The sequence below is a fragment of the Tubulanus polymorphus genome, chromosome 1, assembly GCF_964204645.1.
Source record: "Tubulanus polymorphus chromosome 1, tnTubPoly1.2, whole genome shotgun sequence".
Taxonomy (NCBI): Eukaryota; Metazoa; Nemertea; class Palaeonemertea; order Tubulaniformes; family Tubulanidae; genus Tubulanus; species Tubulanus polymorphus.
In genome coordinates this window covers 14,254,596-14,274,298 of record NC_134025.1, presented here as the reverse complement: position 1 = coordinate 14,274,298, position 19,703 = coordinate 14,254,596, and the positions used below count along the sequence as shown (strand labels likewise).

At 37.8% G+C, this 19,703-nt stretch overlaps 1 protein-coding gene across 3 annotated transcripts in view; it reads right to left on the bottom strand.

Moving 5' to 3' along the window:
• LOC141915405 (uncharacterized protein C05D11.1-like) overlaps positions 1–18,047 on the bottom strand; it is a 184,920-nt gene extending 166,873 nt beyond the window's left edge. For all 3 annotated transcript variants that reach the window (XM_074806919.1, XM_074806920.1, XM_074806918.1), the window contains exon 1: positions 17,817–18,047. In XM_074806919.1, the coding sequence (XP_074663020.1) occupies positions 17,817–17,964 (148 nt within the window). In that variant the 5' untranslated portion in view covers positions 17,965–18,047. The remainder of the gene's footprint in view (positions 1–17,816) is intronic.
• Between the last annotated feature and the right edge of the window lie 1,656 nt (positions 18,048–19,703).

Below are 19,703 nucleotides of genomic sequence, written 5' to 3'. Positions count from 1 at the left end.
TATTTTCAGAAGTGAGTGATTTAAGCACTCTCATAATTAGCATGAGCCAACTTTAACTCGAGTCTGGTCCAGGCCAGAATTATCCCAGGCCAAATTGTCTCCTTGTGATTGCAGCTCTAGCTTTGCTTGTCATTTTCAGATCAATATCGTAACTGAACATACTTGCAAATGACTTGACAAATGAAAAGAAGAGCTCTTAAACCATTTCGACATCTAGGATGGAGACTGGAGACTGATGTCCTTTAAGTTGGGCAGAAAGCCATTGGAACCAATGATCTAAGTGAAAGTGATTGGAATATGCCAGTGCTGAATCAGCGCCATGTGAGAGCCATCGGAGGTAATAAATCCTTACAAATCATCTCTAGTTACTAGACCTATCACAGCTTTTGGACGACGCTAACCCTTAGTTCTAGAATTGTGTACTGCCGGTGTTGTATGAAATCATTTAAAAGTTGTTAATTGGACCATTTGTGGCTCTATTTCCAATGTAATGTAATAAGTGCGGGATAATGGGCAAAGATTTTGTCAACAATCTTTCGTATGAAATAAGGCAGTATGGCAATATCTGAATATCTTTTGCTGAACACATGTTTATCAGTTTTTCCAAAAATGTTCCTGTAGTCCCTAATATTCAAACCAGAAGATGTTTTAACAAGAGCCCCAAGGGGTACTATGGCCAGCCTGTCAGCTTTTCATAAAATGGCAAACAATGCATTCCATGGGCGGATACAGACTGTATTAGCCGTATTGGCTTATAGTCTAAAATTCAAAGTAACCTTCAAAATTTCTCAGCAACATTTTTGACATAAACGTTGCCTTTTAAAGGGGCACCTATGGTTTGGAAGAGGGCACTAAACAGACAGAGAAGGTAAAAGAAAGGGGCACTATTTGCGAAAATTTTATCTGAAAGGGCAGATTAACAGTCTTGTCTATTTGCTAAGAATATAGGGGCCCTTTTTGTTTGGAAAAGGGCAAATGTCATACGGATATTGGTGAAGAAAGGGCAATTTTGCTGATTTTTCACACTAAAGGGGCACCAGCTTACACATTCTGCTTAATTCTTATACAGCTATCAATGTGAACCCTGACCCCCCTCGTCTCAGGGATCGACACCGTTTCTACGACGGAATCGTTATGGATCCTGAATGAACGGAATTTCTACTGGCGTAGAAAACCTGACTAATTCACATGTAAACAATGTCGAAATCGTGGTGAATGTGTGACGGACGGTTTTTCTATCCGTGCCTTAAATCTGTTGATGTTTTGATTAAAAAACCAGTAAAATCCTGGCAAACACATCCTTATCTACACAAAAAAAAATTTATCCAGGCCGAATAATGCCGATTATCCGCAAATATCCAAAGCCACATTATCCGCTCTACTGTGTCGGACACACAGGCCGGGGCTGGCGCAGAAGCCAAAACCGTCTCCAGATTTTAGCGTGTTCTATAATGAAATGGCAGAATCGTCCACAGCTCGAAAAGGTATAAAAAAATTCTACTCCTTTTTGACAATTATTCTTACTTTATGTATCATGTCAACAACTTCAAAACGTATCGGAAATATCTCCCAAAAGATATGTATGAGAAAGTTAAGATTTGACGTTGATAGGCCTACGAAAAAATGAAAGTTTCGCTAAGGACTGGTGATATTTTTTAGCCCTACGCCATACGGCACACTACAACCGGTACCGGCTACTGTCTATAAAATGAAGTAAACCCATTTTCTGGCCTCCAAACACGTCAGTATCACACACATTGGCCATTCCCTTTAAATTGTGTTTCGAAGTTGATGAACTATGAACTATTTTCAGTCATCCTTTCAAGCTACTGTTAAAAGATGGATTGAAGATACCTATTATATCTAATAGTTATGATGATCTTCTACAGAAAGGTACCTTTTCAAGATGTTTTGTCACACAGCTTAATACAATATTTGTGGATGTATCATAATTAGGGTTTTCTGTTATTTCACAGAAAACCCTATTGATATCCGCGTGATTATTATTATTATTATTTTCTTCCACACTATTTTTACCAAAAGAACATAGGCTTTGTTACCTTACCGCTGTTTCATATACAATCCATATAATATCGTTCAGCTCACTGAGATCTACAAATAGCCCGCGTGTTTTTTCACGAATCATCGTTACAAAAGCGCTGTCGGGCCGTAAACATCGAAAATTTAGCCCCATTCAATGGGGCGACATGTTTTTCGAGTCGTCATCCCGAAATCAACCCGCAGGCCGACTGTCACTTCGATTATCAATTCAAGTATAAATGAACTAATTTATTGCCGCAGACTTCAAATTCAGTCGCGGTCTTCAAACAGTGATTTTAACAATAGCCCATTTTCCTCATCAAATCATATTACCGATACACTGGAAATTTACTACTTTAGATTTTAAAAGCACTGTCGAGCCGTAAACATCGACGAATCGACGTGTGTTACTACATCGTCGTTCCAGGGATTAGCTGCGAGTTTCTCCTCATCATGAGAATCAAATCGAGTACAAATTAATTTATTACTACCAGTGATTTGGCTGCGGGTTTCAAGGAGTTAGTATAACAATACCTATTTTTCCTACAGTACATACCGATCATTGTCAAATGCACAAGGTATTTACTAAATACAAGTATATAACACATAATCCTTTCCGTATGCTGGACTCACACTTGACATTCGGAGTAAGCGTTCGCTGTGGGGGAAAGGGATCGTTCGCTGTGTCGCTTGAAGTGTTTATCGAGTTTGACGCAAATTTAGGCCTACCGGTACTGAGCTTTACTGTCTCAAACAAACACAGTACAATTGTTGCGTTTATTACCGGACTCATTGGATTGAACTTCAAAACAAAATTTACGATATTTAGGTGGGTTGTTAAATTCAATAGGCCTACGACCAATCTGTCCGGATGTTAGGCCTACGCATATACATAGGCCTACATAGGCTAGTAGCCTCTACTAGTTTAAGCGTTCGCTGTGGGGGAAAGGAGATCGTTCGCTGTGTCGCTTGAAGTGTTTATCGAGTTTTACGCGACCTTAAGGCTTTAGTATGGTGGCTGATAAGGGCCATGCATAAAAAAAACACGTATATGCAAATGAGGGCGACATTATGACAAAACGACAAAACTAAAATAACGCGACAAAACAATAATTTTGATTTTGTCGCCCGCGACAATTCATTATTTTGGTTTTATCGCCCGCGACAATTTTTTTTTTGTCGCGGTTTTATCGCCCGCGACAATTCATTATTTTGGTTTTATCGCCCGCAACAATTCATTAGTTTGGTTTTGTCGCCCGCGACAATTCAAGATTTTGGTTTTTCTGCCGCGACAATTCAATGTTTTGGTTTTATCGCCCACGAAAATTCAATATTTTGGTTTTATCGCCCGCGACAATTCATTATTTTGGTTTTGTCGCCCGCGACAATTCATTATTTTGGTTTTGTCAACCGCGACAAAACAATATTTTGGTTTTATCGCTTGCGAAAATTCATTATTTTGGTTTTGTCGCCCGCGACAATTCATTATTTTGGTTTTGTCGCCCGCGACAATTCATTATTTTGGTTTTGTCGCACGCGACAATTCTTTTTTTGGTTTTGTCGCCCACGACAATTCATTTTTTTGGTTTTGTCGCCCGCGACAATTCAATATTTTGCTTTTATCGCCAGCGACAATTGATTATTTTGGTTTTATCGCCCGCGACAATTGATTATTTTGGTTTTATCGCCCGCGACAATTCATTTTTTGGTTTTGTCGCCCACATTATTAGCTTTTGAATAATTAGGCCAATTAATAACGTAATAAAGACTTATGCTTTCGCCTATTTTGAAGTCGATTAATCTGATATAGTACGGAAGCGATAAAGGGCCTCGAGTTGTCGCGTTCAAACTCGACAAGTCGCCATATTTATGTCGATATATCGCGATATATCGTGTCAAGTCCACATGAATATGTCTACATATCGTGACGTTTTCACGACAAATTTCGCTTAATTGCTCATTTTCCAGGGGACAAGCCGTCATTTGAAGACATGTCTAAATGTAAGATGAGGACACCAGTAATATGACGACTGAGTTTCAAGTCGTCATGAATACGTCGACTTGTCGCGAGGAAAATGGTTGAGAAAACGAAATATGTCGTCAAAACGTCACGATATATCGACATATTCATGTCGACTTGACGCGATATATCGCGGTATGTCGACAATAATATGGCGACTTGTCGAGTTGGAACGCGTCATCTCGAGGCCCCTTATCGCTTCTGTAGATATAGTGTCGAATATTAAAGTCATTTTGGCAGATTCTTTTTTTTTTAAAGTGATATTAAAGCGATCATTCAAGTGATCCTACTTAGTGAAAGATCTACGGAAGCGATGAAGGGCCTCGAGTTGTTGCGTTCCAACTCGATAAGTCGCCATATTTATGTCGATATATCGCATCAATTCGACATGAATATGTCGACATATCGTGACGTTTTGACGACTTGAAACTCAGTCGTCATATCACTGGCGTCCTCATCTTTCAGCAACGCCAGTCACATGGAGTCGTACGTGTTCTACTTTCTGCGACGCGACACGACTGTCACAACCAACCGACGCGCTCTTGCGACTGGCAGAAACTAGTCGCACACAATCGTATTGCAAGCGACTTGCATCGAAACTTGCGATGCAACGCGAGGATCGCATCGTGTCACAAGAACAACCTACGTCTGACTTTAAGTTACTGCGGAGCACCAGAAATATCTTTTTTTTTCGTTCAAAAGTCCTTTCGCTCGAAAATTCTTTCGCCGGAACAAAATTTATTTCGTTCGAACCAATAATATTCTATACAATTGAACCAATTTGAAAAAATCGTTAGAACAAAGTTGAACAAACTTTTTTTTGTCCAAATGAAAGGTTTTTCGTTCGAACAATCATTCAATTGAACAGAATCGTTTTAATTCGAACAGAATTTTCTTGTCAGAACATTAAGTTTTTCGTTCGAACAAGTATATTGAAAAAAGTTTTTTCTCCGAACCGAAAGTATTAAGTATTTCGTTCAATCGAACAGAATTGTTTTCATTCAAACATTCGTTCGAAAAAAATTGTTTTCGCTCAACCAAATTTTTTTTCATTTCAACAATAACATAGCTTTTTATTCGAACACATTTTTTGTCAGAATGAAGAAAATTTTTGGTTCAAGCTAAAAGCGTATTGTTCGATCAAACAGAATTATTTTCATTCGAACAAGATTTTCTTGTTGGAACATTAAGTTTTTTGGTCGAACAGCGTGTTAAGGTCGATTTGGAAATTTACTCGGTCTGGTATATGTTGGATTACTGTGTATGCCATTTGTCAGGACAATAAACAGAAGACAACTTAGGATACTACCTTGCGTGACTCCACTAGTTTGACCGACTTATTCCAAGATGAGGCATTCCGTTGATTTCGGCTACAAGTTTTCGTTCAGAGATAACTGCTGAGCCATTTGGGCGACCTATCATTGATACTGTTTCCTAATAGCCTGTTTAGTAATGGCTGATGTTGTGCCTTATCAAATGCTTCGTCGAAATCCACCGTTGAACAGGATTCTAAGACTGTGCAGAAAACCCGTTATCGCTGCTTTGCAGCTATATTTTAAGTTATTATCGAAATTAATTCAAAATTTTCTTCACTTTATGGCAATGAGTGTCAAGGGATTGTGTTAAACAATATCATACACCCCTTTTGAAGCTGGGACTTGATGTTTCATCTTGGCAGGATACGTAGTGATAAATAAAAATTCTTATACCACTAATTTCATTTGACATTACAGCTTGTGTAAAAGCCAACATAAGTAATGGTAATCTTTACCAAGATGAAACCAAAATCACAGATGAGTACTACACATTCTTGCCTGATTTCTCAGTTGTATTCCTCAAGGAAGAAGATTGTGAGTCGGAAAAGGATGAGGTCGTTGTCATGAATCAAAGTAAGTTGTTATCAATGGTAACTAAATGAAGTTATTGTAGTGTTAGCTAAATATATTGTACCAGGGCATTGCGCCCTCTGGTGGAGTTTGATAGAAATCGAGTTTATAATATGGCGATTATAGAGTTGGTTGTTCATTTGTCATAGCTATAGGAATCCAAAACACAACAGTTACTACCCAAGCAATTTGAAAATCTTGAGTCGGCTTCACAGTTGAGGAATTATTTGATGGTAAGCTTTTATTCCGGGTATCAAACACTGGTAACGTACCAATAAGGAAGGTGTACCCATCCATGCGACCAAATTCTTTAAGTCACCCGTATGTCGGGAATATTTTTCCGCCAAGGTTTTCGGCCACGACTAGTGCGCATGATCGACTGTATGGTATGTGTACGGCAGTTGTTGTTTTGCAGCTCTCGCGAGCAGAGCATATGTCAATCCGTAAAGTGTAGTGTAAATAAATGTAAATACGTTGTTCGTCAGAACCAAATTCTCAAATATTCTCACTTACGTTCTCGACCTAAGTTTTGGTCCCTCGAAATGGAACAAGATACGGATAAATTGTTACAACAACTTAAAGGAAGTCGAAGAAGGATTCGTTCTGTTGTGACGAGGTATGTAACTGACATTAAAAATTCGATAACTGCAGGTTCAACTGATTATCAGATGCTTTGCGACTATATTTCGACACTTCAAGATAAGCTTCGTGATTAAGACGAAATAAACAACCAGATTGTGAGATTTCTCGACTCTGAGAATGACATTGAGAAAGAATTCCTCTCCCACGACGATTATGAACGATCTGTATTCAATGCTCAAAGATTGGTCAATGATTAAACAAAAGGCAAGATAAATAGGACGCGTTCGGACTCCGATTCAAAAACGAATTTGCATAAAAAATTGCCCATATTGCAGTTGCCAAAATTTTCAGGCCTAGTCCTAGAGTGGAGCAATTTCTGGGATAGTTTCGAGACCGGCGGGCACAAAACCGATATTCCGAATGTCAATAAATTTACTTATTTGCGATCATGTTTGTCAGGCGATGCATTATCGTGCATAGCAGGAATAAGTTGTAGCGGTGACAATTATGAGCGGGCAATTGATTTATTGAAATCGCGATTCGGCGAGCCCTCACGTCTCATATCTTCGTATATGAAGGCTCTCCTCCAGTTATAAGAGCCTCCAAATACCGCATTTGGTGTCCGTTCGTTTTATGATAATGTAATCTTATACGTGAGATCACTAGAAGGCTAAGGGAAAACGCCCGACAGTTATGGAGATTGACTTGTACCCGTACTTCTTGATAGGCTACACCTAACATTAGTACAAAATATGACCAAAATATGTGTACCCAGTGTTCATCGGAGCATAATAGTTGTATCTTGTTGAAAACAGCTGTTGTTACTATTTCTGGTGATTTTCAATCGACCGAGGCTTCGGCTTTGTGCGTCGGATCAGATAAATATTTCAGGATTTGGTGGCGTCAGCTCTAGTTCACAGTTTCGTTCTCCGGACGTTGTCAAGGTCAATATTTTATGTAATGATCAGTCAACTGTTGAAATTGAGGCACTAGTGGTGCCGCAAATTACATAACCCTGCTTAGAAATTACAATTACGCACATGACTTAGAATTGGCTCATCCAATCGATGAAAATGAAACTTTTTCGGTAGATATACTAATTGGGTCTGATTTCTATTATGCATTTGTTCTCGAAAACCAGATACGCCCAGTTAATTTCAATAATGGCCCTACAGCCATAGAATCAAAGGTGGTATATTTTGTTTGTGGCCCTATCGATAATTGTTGCCAAAACACTACTTCATCCTTTCTTAGTATGTTGACACCTGACGGTGACGTTGACGTTTCTGGATTAAATGACTTCTGGACACTTGAGTCGCTTGGCATTCAGCATCCTGATGATGTGAACAATTCAGCATTGAGTGTTGAGGACTATTGTGAAAGACTCTTGACATACGATGCGAGCCGACAAAGATATATAGCCCGTCTCCCTTGGAAGTCATCTCACCCACCATTACCAAACAATTATTCTATCAGTTGTCAGAGGTTGAAATCTACTGTCCGGCGACTTTTAGAAAGTGGTCATCTTTCAAATTATGCTACTATCATCGAAGAGCAATTAAACAGGGGATTTATCGAAAGGGTTCCTGATGCATCACCAAACAATGAACCGTGTCATTATATTCCCCACCATGCCGTCCATCGCGACTCGGCTACAACGCCCGTCAGAATAGTCTATGATTGCTCATGCAAGGTTACACAAAGTTCGGCTAGTCTCAACGATTGTTTAGAGGTCGGTCCCCGCCTTCACAACGATATAACATCTATTCTTATGAGGTTTCGGCGTCATCAGTTCGTGACTATTTCAGACATAGAGAAGGCATTTTTGATGACTGAGCTGAGTGAAGAAGATAGAAATTTTACGTGATTCTTATGGTTGGAAAATCCAACCGACCCAGACAGTGAGCTTGTCAGTTTAAGATTTTGTAGAGTACTGTTTGGTGCATCTTGTTCGCCCTTTTTGTTGAATGCAGCAATTTTGAAACACCTTAAACTCAACCCGTGTGATATATCCAGTATTATTCACCACAACATCTACATAGACAACATCGTTTGTACCTTCATCGACGAGTCGGCTGTGGTTCGTACTTATAAAGAGGCTAGAAACCTCCTGTCACGTGGTGGTTTCAATCTAAAGTCTTGGTCGTGCAACTCACTGGAAGTGAAATCATTAGCTGATTCTGATTCCGTTGCGGATGAATCAAACCTTACCTCTGTACTCGGAATGAGCTGGGACCCTTCTAACGATAAACTCAGTTTTCGTCAATTATCTCTACAGAACCCAACTCAGGTTAAGAAGAGACAAATATGAGTGACGCATCTAAACTGTACGACCCTTTAGGGCTCGTTTCTCCCGTAACAGTGAGAGCTAAGATTTTGATACAAAAACTATGGGGACTTGACATTGACTGGGATGTACCCTTATCCGACGAGTTTAAACACGATTGGATGAACATTTCTTCAGACATACAGTTAACATCACGACTTCAATTTGATAGACAATCAATCACAGATAGCCGAGATATTGAACTGCACATTTTTGCGGATGCAAGCAAATCTGCTTATGGTGCTGTTGTGTACTGCAAGGACGGTGCAAATGTCAACTTGGTCTGTTCAAAAAATAGGGTAGCACCTACAAGGAAACTGACGATTCCGAAATTGGAACTAATGGCTGCATGCATTGCAGTTCGCTTGTTACGACATATAATTGAAAATCTTGATCTGAACGTATCTTCGTACATTTGGTCTGACAGCCAGATAGTGCTGAGCTGGATTACTGCTGGAAAATGTTTAAGACAATTTGAGTCCAACCGTGTCCAGGAAATTCGGCGTCTAACTGCCGGTTTGAATGTCATCTGGAAATTGGTGGCACGTACGTGTCCAGTGATTTAAAAGGACCCTGATCCGATAACACCGTCCCAATTGTTTCAGGGACGCCGTATATCGACTGTACCGTATTCCGTCGTAAACGTCGATGATCTGCGCGATCCGGAGTTCACAGAGACAGCTATTCAATACAGAGCTAAGCACCGAGCTCACCTGTATCAGCATTTCGTGAAAAGATGGCAACATGAGTATCTTACAGCTTTGTGCGAGACTCATGTTAATTCCGGAAGTCGGAGTTCAAGCGTTCGCGTTGGGGACATCGTCCTAATTCATAATGATGGACCGCGAGTCGACTGGAGACTTGGGAGAGTCACCGGTTTAAATTTCGGCCTGGACAACGTCGTGCGTTCAGCGTTACTTAAAACCGCAACAGGAACGACTAGTAGACTGTTAACAAAACTCTATCCGCTAGAGGTAAATGCCGGTTCTTCGGAGGTGAATGAACAGACAGTCGAACGTGGTCCAGAACTCGGTTCGGAGTTGCACTCGGCCCGGCCGCAGCGCCGTGCTGCATGGATCGCACGTAAAAATATCCGTGAAATGAATAGTTTGAATTCGACACAATGAACTGTGTATTCGACGATACCGTAATTATCGCGATTGTACTAATTAATTATGTTAACACATGTTTTGTAATTTGTAGTTTGTAACTTCAATTTCACCAGGCGTAATCTAGATGTAATTCGTTCTCTGTTTATTTGTACAACCTGTTTGGGCCGGGAGTATGTCGGGAATATTTTCCCGCCAAGGTTTTCGCGCCACGACTAGTGCGCATGATCGACTGTATGGTATGTGTACGGCAGATGTCGTTTTGCAGCTCTCGCGAGCAGAGCATATGTCAATCCGTAAAGTGTAGTGTAAACAAATGTAAATACGTTGTTCATCAGAACCAAATTCTCAATTATTCTCACTTATGTTCTCGACACCGTAATCCTAGAAAAAATTGCCCGCCCATTTTCCATGAATAGACCTTTTAAAATAAGACCAATGGTCTTGTGGCTCACCTGACCATAATCAATAGGCAGTTTAAACGTCTAAAATGGATTACACAATGGTCCTATTGCACTAAGGGCTGGTGGCAAGATGGGAAGAGGAAAATCGATATACACATTGCCTTTCAAACCCTCAAAGGAGCGATCAAAATCAAACGGCAACTCTTGTGTTAATAATCATATTTATTTTCAGATAATAATATTCATATTAAAAGAAAGGATAGGAGCTAGGCCAAATTCAGCTGGCCTAATCATATCGAAGTTTTGTCTTATATGAGTTGAAACGTGTTATTCGAAAAAATCTATAATTCCTGCTGCAATGAGTTGAGGTCGTGATTCCTTCTTGGGGTACCGGTATCTGTAAAACAATGAGTAAGATCAATAAATATTAAATAAAAATTAAATTGCATTGAATTGAATTGCAATCACATAGTAATAGACAGAGGATTGATACTATGTCCGTCCCGTTCTAACATCTTGCTATGGTCGACATTTTCGGGCACTAAGGACCAATGACAATCATTATTCATTGAATATCTTACCTTCAATGAGTAGAAATACCGTGTAAATACATGTGTGAATAAACCAGGAAATGCGCGGTAGTGCGAGTGTCTCTAGTGTACGGAGACGCATCGGGGTCATTCAGAAATGTAATCAAAGAAACCGAAACTTTGATCTGTTGAAACACAATGTCAACATTGCGACTGAAACATTATGAAATAAAATGAAACCTTGATCTCGATTGATTCGAATTTGAAATTAAAATCCACCATTTGGCGCATTCTATCCAGACCAGAAATTTGAAAATGTTCCTAAGAGGCTACCATATTTCTCGGATCTATCCAAAAAACCATAGTTCATAGGTCAAGCATCGTCAATTGCGAGTTAGGCGCGAGCAGCAGGACCCCTGCATTTAGACCGGCCTGGGAGTAAATCTAGACGTTTTTCAGCGAAAATTATGTGAAAATGTTTGAACAACACCCAAAACTTTGTAGTACTAGCGGTCCGGGTCTATTTTGACTTCAGAGAAACGCATGTATACAAAAAGAACTGCAATTTGCTTCGATTTTGGCCTTTTTTTCGATTATTTCACAAAAACACGAGTTCGGAATAATATGAAATTTTCAGATCGTAAAATAGATACTATATGACACCTCTGATAAAAATATCAGATCCCAGGACCATCTAGATAAAAAGCGTGCCACCCATTTTACTGAAATTTTTTGCGATGGGCAAATGAATTTGAAGCATGACGTCATCAGCTAATGATAGCAAAAGCGAACCATAGGTTCGCTTAAAACCACTGAAAATTTTCTAGATAATATCTGTTAACAATTTTACACGCAATCAAAACTGTTTGCCTATATGAATTTTATTTGCCTTACTCAACTAATATCTTTAAATTTGTAAAGGAACACCAACGCAGACTTCACTCAACGCGTCTGGTCTCATCATGAACGAAGCCCAACATGTTGCACATATAAGGTAACGAACGAAGATTCTGTCAGAATCTGGTCCAAGAGCAGATTATAATCGAGCGGTTAATAATATGTGTTCTGACATAGCACTAAAATATCCTGATTTGGTGGGAAACTGGGGGTCCAGGGACACCATGCCCACTTGGGAAGTGGTTTCAAACGCTCAACAATCTAACAATTTCAATATTCAACGCCCCCTGGTGACCATTTACAAATACCAACGACCTTGAAACTCACCACAATCATAGAACATGTCAGCAGCTACGATTTTGTAATTGATTGTGATAACAAAATATGCCTCGTTACCAATTCAATATGGAAATACTAAGTCATTCTACTATTCAACGCCCCCTGGTGACCATATTCAAAACCCAATGACCTCGAAACTCACCACAATCATAGAACATATCATGAACTACAACTTTGCAATTGATCATGGCAACAAAATATGCCTAGGTACCAATATAATAAGGAAATACTGAGTTATTCTACTATTCAACGCCCCCTGGTGACCATATAGAAAAACTAATGTCCTTAAAACTCGCAACAATCATAGATGATGTCATGAGCTACAACTTTCCAATTGATTGTGGTTACAAAATATGCATAGGTACGAATATAATAAAGAAATGCTAAGATATTGTATTATTCAACGCCCCCTGGTGGCCATATACAAAATCCAATTACCTTGAAACTCACCACAATCATAGAACACGTTATTAGCTACAACTTTCTAATTGATTGTGGTAGCAAAATACGCTTAGGTATCAATATAATGTGGAAAAACTTTTTCCCACTTACGAATGAGTACTGGTGACACCAAGATGGCCGCCAATTGCGTCATAATTGGCTGATGAAAAATACCTGTCTCAGGTATAAAACATCCCTTTCCATAGAATACCCATCACAAATTGCAATGAGAAATGGCAAACCAGTAGGAAGCTACAGGACTCAGAATTCTGGCCAAAATTAACATTTTTGGGCACTAAAAAGGTCATAGGACGGCCATCTTGAGTCCGACCGACCCAATTTTTGTTATGTTGATGGGCCCTGGGGGGATTCACATATATCCGAAAGACCAAGGTAATTGATCAAAGCGTCTTCAAAATTTCCCTCAAAAAGTTCAAAAATGTGTAAAAAGTGCTGATTTTGGCGAACAACAATGGCTGCTTGTCGGCCATCTTGATTCTGACACGGCCAGTTTTTGGGCTGAAGATGTGTCTAGGGGAGATACATGTGTAACCCAAATATCAAGACATTACCTTGAAGCGTCTTCAAAACTTCCCAAAATAACTGGATTCCGTCTACGGACGGACGGACGGACGACGGAGGAAAAGTGAACGCAATAGCCCGCTGGGACTAAAGTCCCAAGTGGGCTAAAAAAGGAGAGCTTTTGAAGGAAGCTAGATTAGAGGCAAGTAACTGAATGTTTTGAACAGTAATGAGTAAATAGGTTATAGATTGTATGAAAGTACCTGCCATCAACGAAAAGCGGTTCACTGTCATTGCTTATCATTGTCTACTCAAGTCCTACAATTCTAGTCCTACGATTTTAATCGGATCAATACCAGATTAGGCTTCAATGTTTTGCGTAGTTGGAAACTGCTTTTGCATTCTATGTAAAAAATTTTGAAATTGCAATTCTTAGCATTGGAAATTGAAATTGGCATGGTTTCCTTAGCCTCCTAATTCTGAAGCCCTATGGGCTACAATTTTCCAATTGATTATAGTAACACAATATGCTTAGGTATCAATTTAATGTCGAAAAACTTTTTCCCACCTACGAATGAGTACTGATGACACCAAAATGGCCGCCAATTGCGTCATAATCGGCTGATCAAAAATACCTGTCTCAGGTATAAAACAACCCTTTCCAAAGAATACCCATTACAAAATGCAATGAGAAATAGTAGACCGGTAGGAAGCTACAGGACTCAAAATTCGGGCCAAAATAGACATTTTTGGGCACCTACTAGGTCATAGGACGGCCATCTCGAGTCTGATCGACCCAATTTTTCTTATGCTAATGGGCCCTTGGAGGATTCAAATATATAAGAAAGATAAAGGTAATTGATTAAAGCATCTTCAAAATTTCCATCAAAAAGTTCAACTAGGGGTCCAGGGACACCATGCCCACTTGGGAAGTGGTTTCAAATGCTCAACAATCTAACAATTTCGTGTTCAATGCCCCCTGTTGACCATACAAAAAAACCAATGACCTTGAAACTCACCACAATCATAGAATATGTCAGCACCTATGATTTTTCAATTGATTGTGATACCAATATCTGTCTCAGGTATAAAACATCCCTTTCCAAAGAATACCCATCACAAATTGCAATGAGAAATGGCAAACCAGTAGGAAGCTACAGGACCTAGAATTCGGGCCAAAATTGACATTTTTGGCCACAAAAACGTCATAGGACAGCCATCTTGACAAAACTTCGCCAACACATCCCAAAATAACTGGATTCCGTCTACGGTAGGTATGTTCATGTCCGCGCGGGGCGCCACTATCGATTGTGACGACCATTATTGATTAGGAAAAGTTTGATGCGCGTTTTTACTACACGTTTTGACATCGCGTAGTAAAATCATTCATAAAACCTGTCTATCAATGCAAATGAGCTAAAATCTTTTGGAATCAACCAATAAAATCGATCTTTATCACTTGGGGGTTGGTTTAGTGTATAAATCCGTATTTTAGTCGAAGAAAATAAAAATCGAAATATACCCTTTTTCAAGAGCAAAATTCGTCAGCCTAGGACCCGGAATAAGCGACGAATCATCAGGAATCGGAAGGTTTAGGATCTTAAAATTCAAATACTGAAGACTGCATGATTTTATTTCGTGTCAGGGCTGAGCGATCGCTGCCGGAAAAGTCGATGTCTAAGTTTTGCGTTGAAGCGAGCGATACAAAATGGCGGCCAGCACTTGTTATTGAATGACGACTCGCCGGGCTGCTCGTGATGAGATCAATATTCAACAATTATTCATCGGTCTAGCGGTGAATTATTGTATTTATTTTCCGATCCATAATTATTCATCACTATATTTCTGAATATTTTTTTTTTGCGCGCGGATTGCCACTACGCTCCCGTCGCTAAAGCGGCTGTTGAAAGAGGGAGGCGTCTAATGGGATGAATTGAGGCATGAATCGGGCAAAAATAGAGGCGCGTGATGGGACAGTGAGGCTCCCGAGGGGATTTTCCAAAAGCAGCAAAATTGAAATATATATAAAATATTGTTGAAATTTAGCTCAAAACAAAACAAATGGATTATTATTTAGTTATTATTAGTAGTATTATTACTATTGCTTGGTTTATGATTCTAAACTGATTGATTTTATTATGATATCATGAATATATTTCAAATTTCAGCGTTTTGAGCTAGGCCAAGCCTAATTTTCTGCTTTTCTTAACTAAAATTCATTTAGCAAATAATATATAAAATTGGTATATTTAAATCAATTTGCAATAGGAGCCTATGGCTATAGACCTTACTGACAGGCCTTGATAATCATGTTTAATCATTTCAAAAATTATGTAGTGAAAAAAATAATTTCATCTGAAATCATATCAATATTTCTCAATATTTCACATTTATTCTTGCTGTTACCATGGAAACCTAATAATAATAATCTATATAATAATAGATATTCCTAGATAAACTTAGGGCAAACATAAACTATTGATAACTAGTTATTCTATCCCCTTTCTACATCATAACTTTTGATCTAACATCGATATTTTCATTATTTTACCATTTTTCGGCTGGTTTCCATGGAAACCATAGGCATTTGGAATCAGATAAAAATTGTGGGTCTTTCGACTGTCACCTGAAAGTGCTATGAGTGTATTGCTCTTTAAATTTCTAGTCTATCTCATTTAGTTTAAGAGATATTGAAGTTTGTTTACATGAAATATTGCCTTCTTAGATCAGTTTTTGTGTATTGAAACATGAAGACACTTTTCGCTCAAATTTTCAAACTTCAATTTGCGATATCTCGAAAACTACTGAAGATAATTCAAAAATTTAAAAAGCATATTGTTATTTGAGCCCTCCCCATTCGAACATTCTTTCAGTAAGATTGGAGCTATTTGAATTTTTTATGGATATAGCTATCTACGGCAGGACAGATGGACGGACGAAAAGTGAACCCAATAGGCTGCTGGGACGATGTCCCAAGTGGGCTAAAAAGTGTACCACCAACAACAGTCAGGAACACTTTCCAAAAACGGCTTATTCTGCCAATTTCGGCGTTTTCCACCAATAACGGCAGAATCAGCCATTTATGGATTACTCAGTTTTAAACTGCTTCTGCCAATTTAGCCGAAATCGGCGTTTTCTGCCATTTTTGGCTTGTTCTTAAAAAACGCCATTTCCGCCGTTTTCAGCTGTTACAGTTTTTAAAACTACATCGCCAGAAACGACGTTTTTAGCTTAGATAGTTTTACAGGTGCTATTTATAATGCTTAGTTCGATGGGAGTCCCTATTATGACATCATCGCTTTTCTGCTGGCAAACATTTGTATATTTGCGCCGAAAAATTAATCTCATTGATCCGTTCCAGGCTTCAAGAAAGAATTAAATATAAATGTATGGGTTTCCGATGGCAAATGTATTTGAATTCTGTTCTTTCTGTATACCTGTATTCTATGAAATAAATATATACATACATGTATCCCAAATTGTTTCGAAAATGTTTGTTGTATTTTGAAATGAGTCTAGATACAGCTGTAGGCCTATCGATTTTGAGTTGTAACGTCATCGGCCACCAATTCATTCAATCACTATCCATCACAAGAATCCATCAATTAGCTTGGAGGCATCGAAGATGTTAATTACCTTCAATTAACCAACATCATATGCAGTCCAATATATCCCTCAACCATTCTATGCATTATTAGGCAAGATAAGACCATGGGCAAAACTTAAAACTAGATTTTTGATACACTAGTTTATACATCCATGATTGATTTGTCTTATGAGAATGATAATTATAATAATAACAATTATATTTTTAACATATAATATTTACACATCCGTTCACCTCAGCAAATTAATCATTTTATTCCGAAAAAAGTACCGCGTAGACACTAGGGGAAACGTCTAAGTGGGTGGGGGAATCCTCATATATAACAAGTGGACTGCCAATAATGGCTTAATAGTTTATGATTATAAAACTAACTACGCCAAAAACGGCGGAATACGCCAGAAATGGCGAATGTTTTTATGTGTACCCATGGCAACGTTTACTTGAAAACTTTATAATAGTTTTTAAAACTAGTTCCCAAATTTATTTTTAACAAAAATCATGATTAATAAACTTGTTTCATGCTGTAGTAGTTTTGAGAGTTTTCCCGGAGTTTTTGCGCTTCATATGACGTAATCATTTAGAAAAACGTAAATTTGACCACTTTACCTAGCTCAAAAATTTCCATCCTAGCGTCATATGAAAGCTTATCGTCTGCTCGAGATTATGACGTCATCGGCAACATGTGCTAATTGAACCGGAAGTGCGCAAAAAACTTTAAAGCAAAACTCGAAACTTAGTGAGCTGAAACTGGCTGATTAAGCCATAAACGACTGTGAAAGTTTCAAAACTGAGTGATCCATAAACGGCTGATTCTGCCGTAATTGGCGGAAAACGCCGAAATTGGCAGAATAAGCCGTTTTTGGAAAGTGTTCCTGACTGAACAATCAGGTAACTAACTCGTGTTCCAAGCATCTTTCCGTTCATTTCGTTAAGACACTAAAATAGTACTGCTCGTCGATCCACACCACAACGCCACGGTCCACCACAAAGTCGAGAGTTTGTACCGTCTGCGTTTTTCTGCACTTAAAAGAGTTTGCTAGCGCCTAGAGTGTCATCACGTGACATTATTGTCCCAGAAACAAGATACAAAGAAAGGCAGAAGATGCAACTTACCCAAACAAAAATATCCATTCACTAAAGGCCCGCCAACATTTGCTAAACATATTGTCATACCAGTGGCTTTTGATCGATATTTAGTGACAGAAATTTTTCCATTTACTTCTATCGAAGTCAAATTTTCAAATTGTTCTTCCCATGTCATTTTTATTAGTTAAAATCTAGCTTTGGCCTAGCAAAATACACAGCGACTCTTGAACGATAGCCGGTTAGCAGGTTTGGGTAAGTTAAAGACCGGGAGAATGGGGTAGCTCCGAGAATATCAGGGAGAGCGTTGTTTTCTTTCTGCCCCAGCATAATCTCCTCACAGCGCATGCGCAGAAGAAGTAAACAAACGTGGACACACGGGTCTGCTGTGGTGAATGCAAAAGGTAGAAAGTTTCAAATGTCGTATAGCGCCGCTGCGGTCGAAAATCGAACTAATCTGTCAAGTCGATAATTTTCTAAGTGAGAAGACGCCGCGTTCAGTTCGCAGTGCACTGTAAGTAATAGGGGTAATGGGCTTTCAGGCCAAAGGTCGAACGGTCGAGCCCATTAAAAAACAAAATATTAAAAGTAATTAAAAAACTATAATATATTTTCATAACCGCGTGCATTTTATATCAAAACTAAATATTTATTCTAAGATATCAATAATATAAAAAGCATATTGTATTAAATCAATTAGTCGCTCCACTTCGCTACCGCTCCGCTCCGCGACTAATTGATTTAATTACAATACACAAATTCAAATAATCAAATATATTCAAATGATAATAATTATTCTATTATTCAACTGAAATGCACGCGGTTATGAAAATATATTATAGTTTTTTAATTACTTTTAATATATGTTATTAATGAACTCGATCATTAAACCTTTAGCTTGAAAGCCCATTACCCCTATTACTCTTAAAATATTCACATAAATGAATAACATTTAAATCATTGAACTTCTAAAATCAATTTTAATAAAAAATATAGTATTAAAATGGAAGCAAATAAGTACTACTGCCCAACATGTAATATCGATATAGATAAATCCCAAAAAGCAAGACACAATAAAACTAGAACACATTTAGAGAATAAATTGAAACTAGAGTATAAAGATGATATATTAGAAAATAAATTAGAAGAATTAAAGGATGAAAAAGAAACATACAAATGTGATACATGTAATCAATCATTCAGTGATAAAAGATATTATAAAGAACATTTAAAAACTATAAGTCATATAAGAAATGAGAATAATGATATTTTAGGTGAAGATTATTTTGATAATGATAACGATAAGAAACAGAAGACAATTAAAAGCATAAAAAATAAATTAAACAATAAAAGACCATACATGGAAGATGTAAGAAATTATATTAATTCATTAGATAATAAAAAAGATATAGAGATAACCGAAGCATTTAAAAGTGATATTGGTCCAGCAGCTATCGAGTTTAAATTTCATAAAGGTAAAACATTAGAAGAAAATAAAAAACATTTAGAAAATATGAAAGAAATAATAAAAATAATTACAGATGTTGAATATCCTAAAATAAGTATATCTTCTAAAGTAAAGTTTATAAAATCTGAAGATAAACCAATATATAATATAAATTCTCATTCACAACATATTATTTCTAAACAACATATAGATGATAAATTAGATAAATGTTATAATGAAATAAAAACTAAAATAGAAGAGAAATATTTTGAAGGATCTGGTTTAATATTTGATGAGATAATATTTATAACTTTACATGTTTATAACACAAAATATAATAAGTTAACTAAATCAAAACCAATTGATGAAAATAATTTATCATATTATAAAGAACCAGATATTGAAGCATCAAGTTATATTAAACTACCATTTAAAACTAATGCTGTAATAAATGTACAAAATGAAGATGA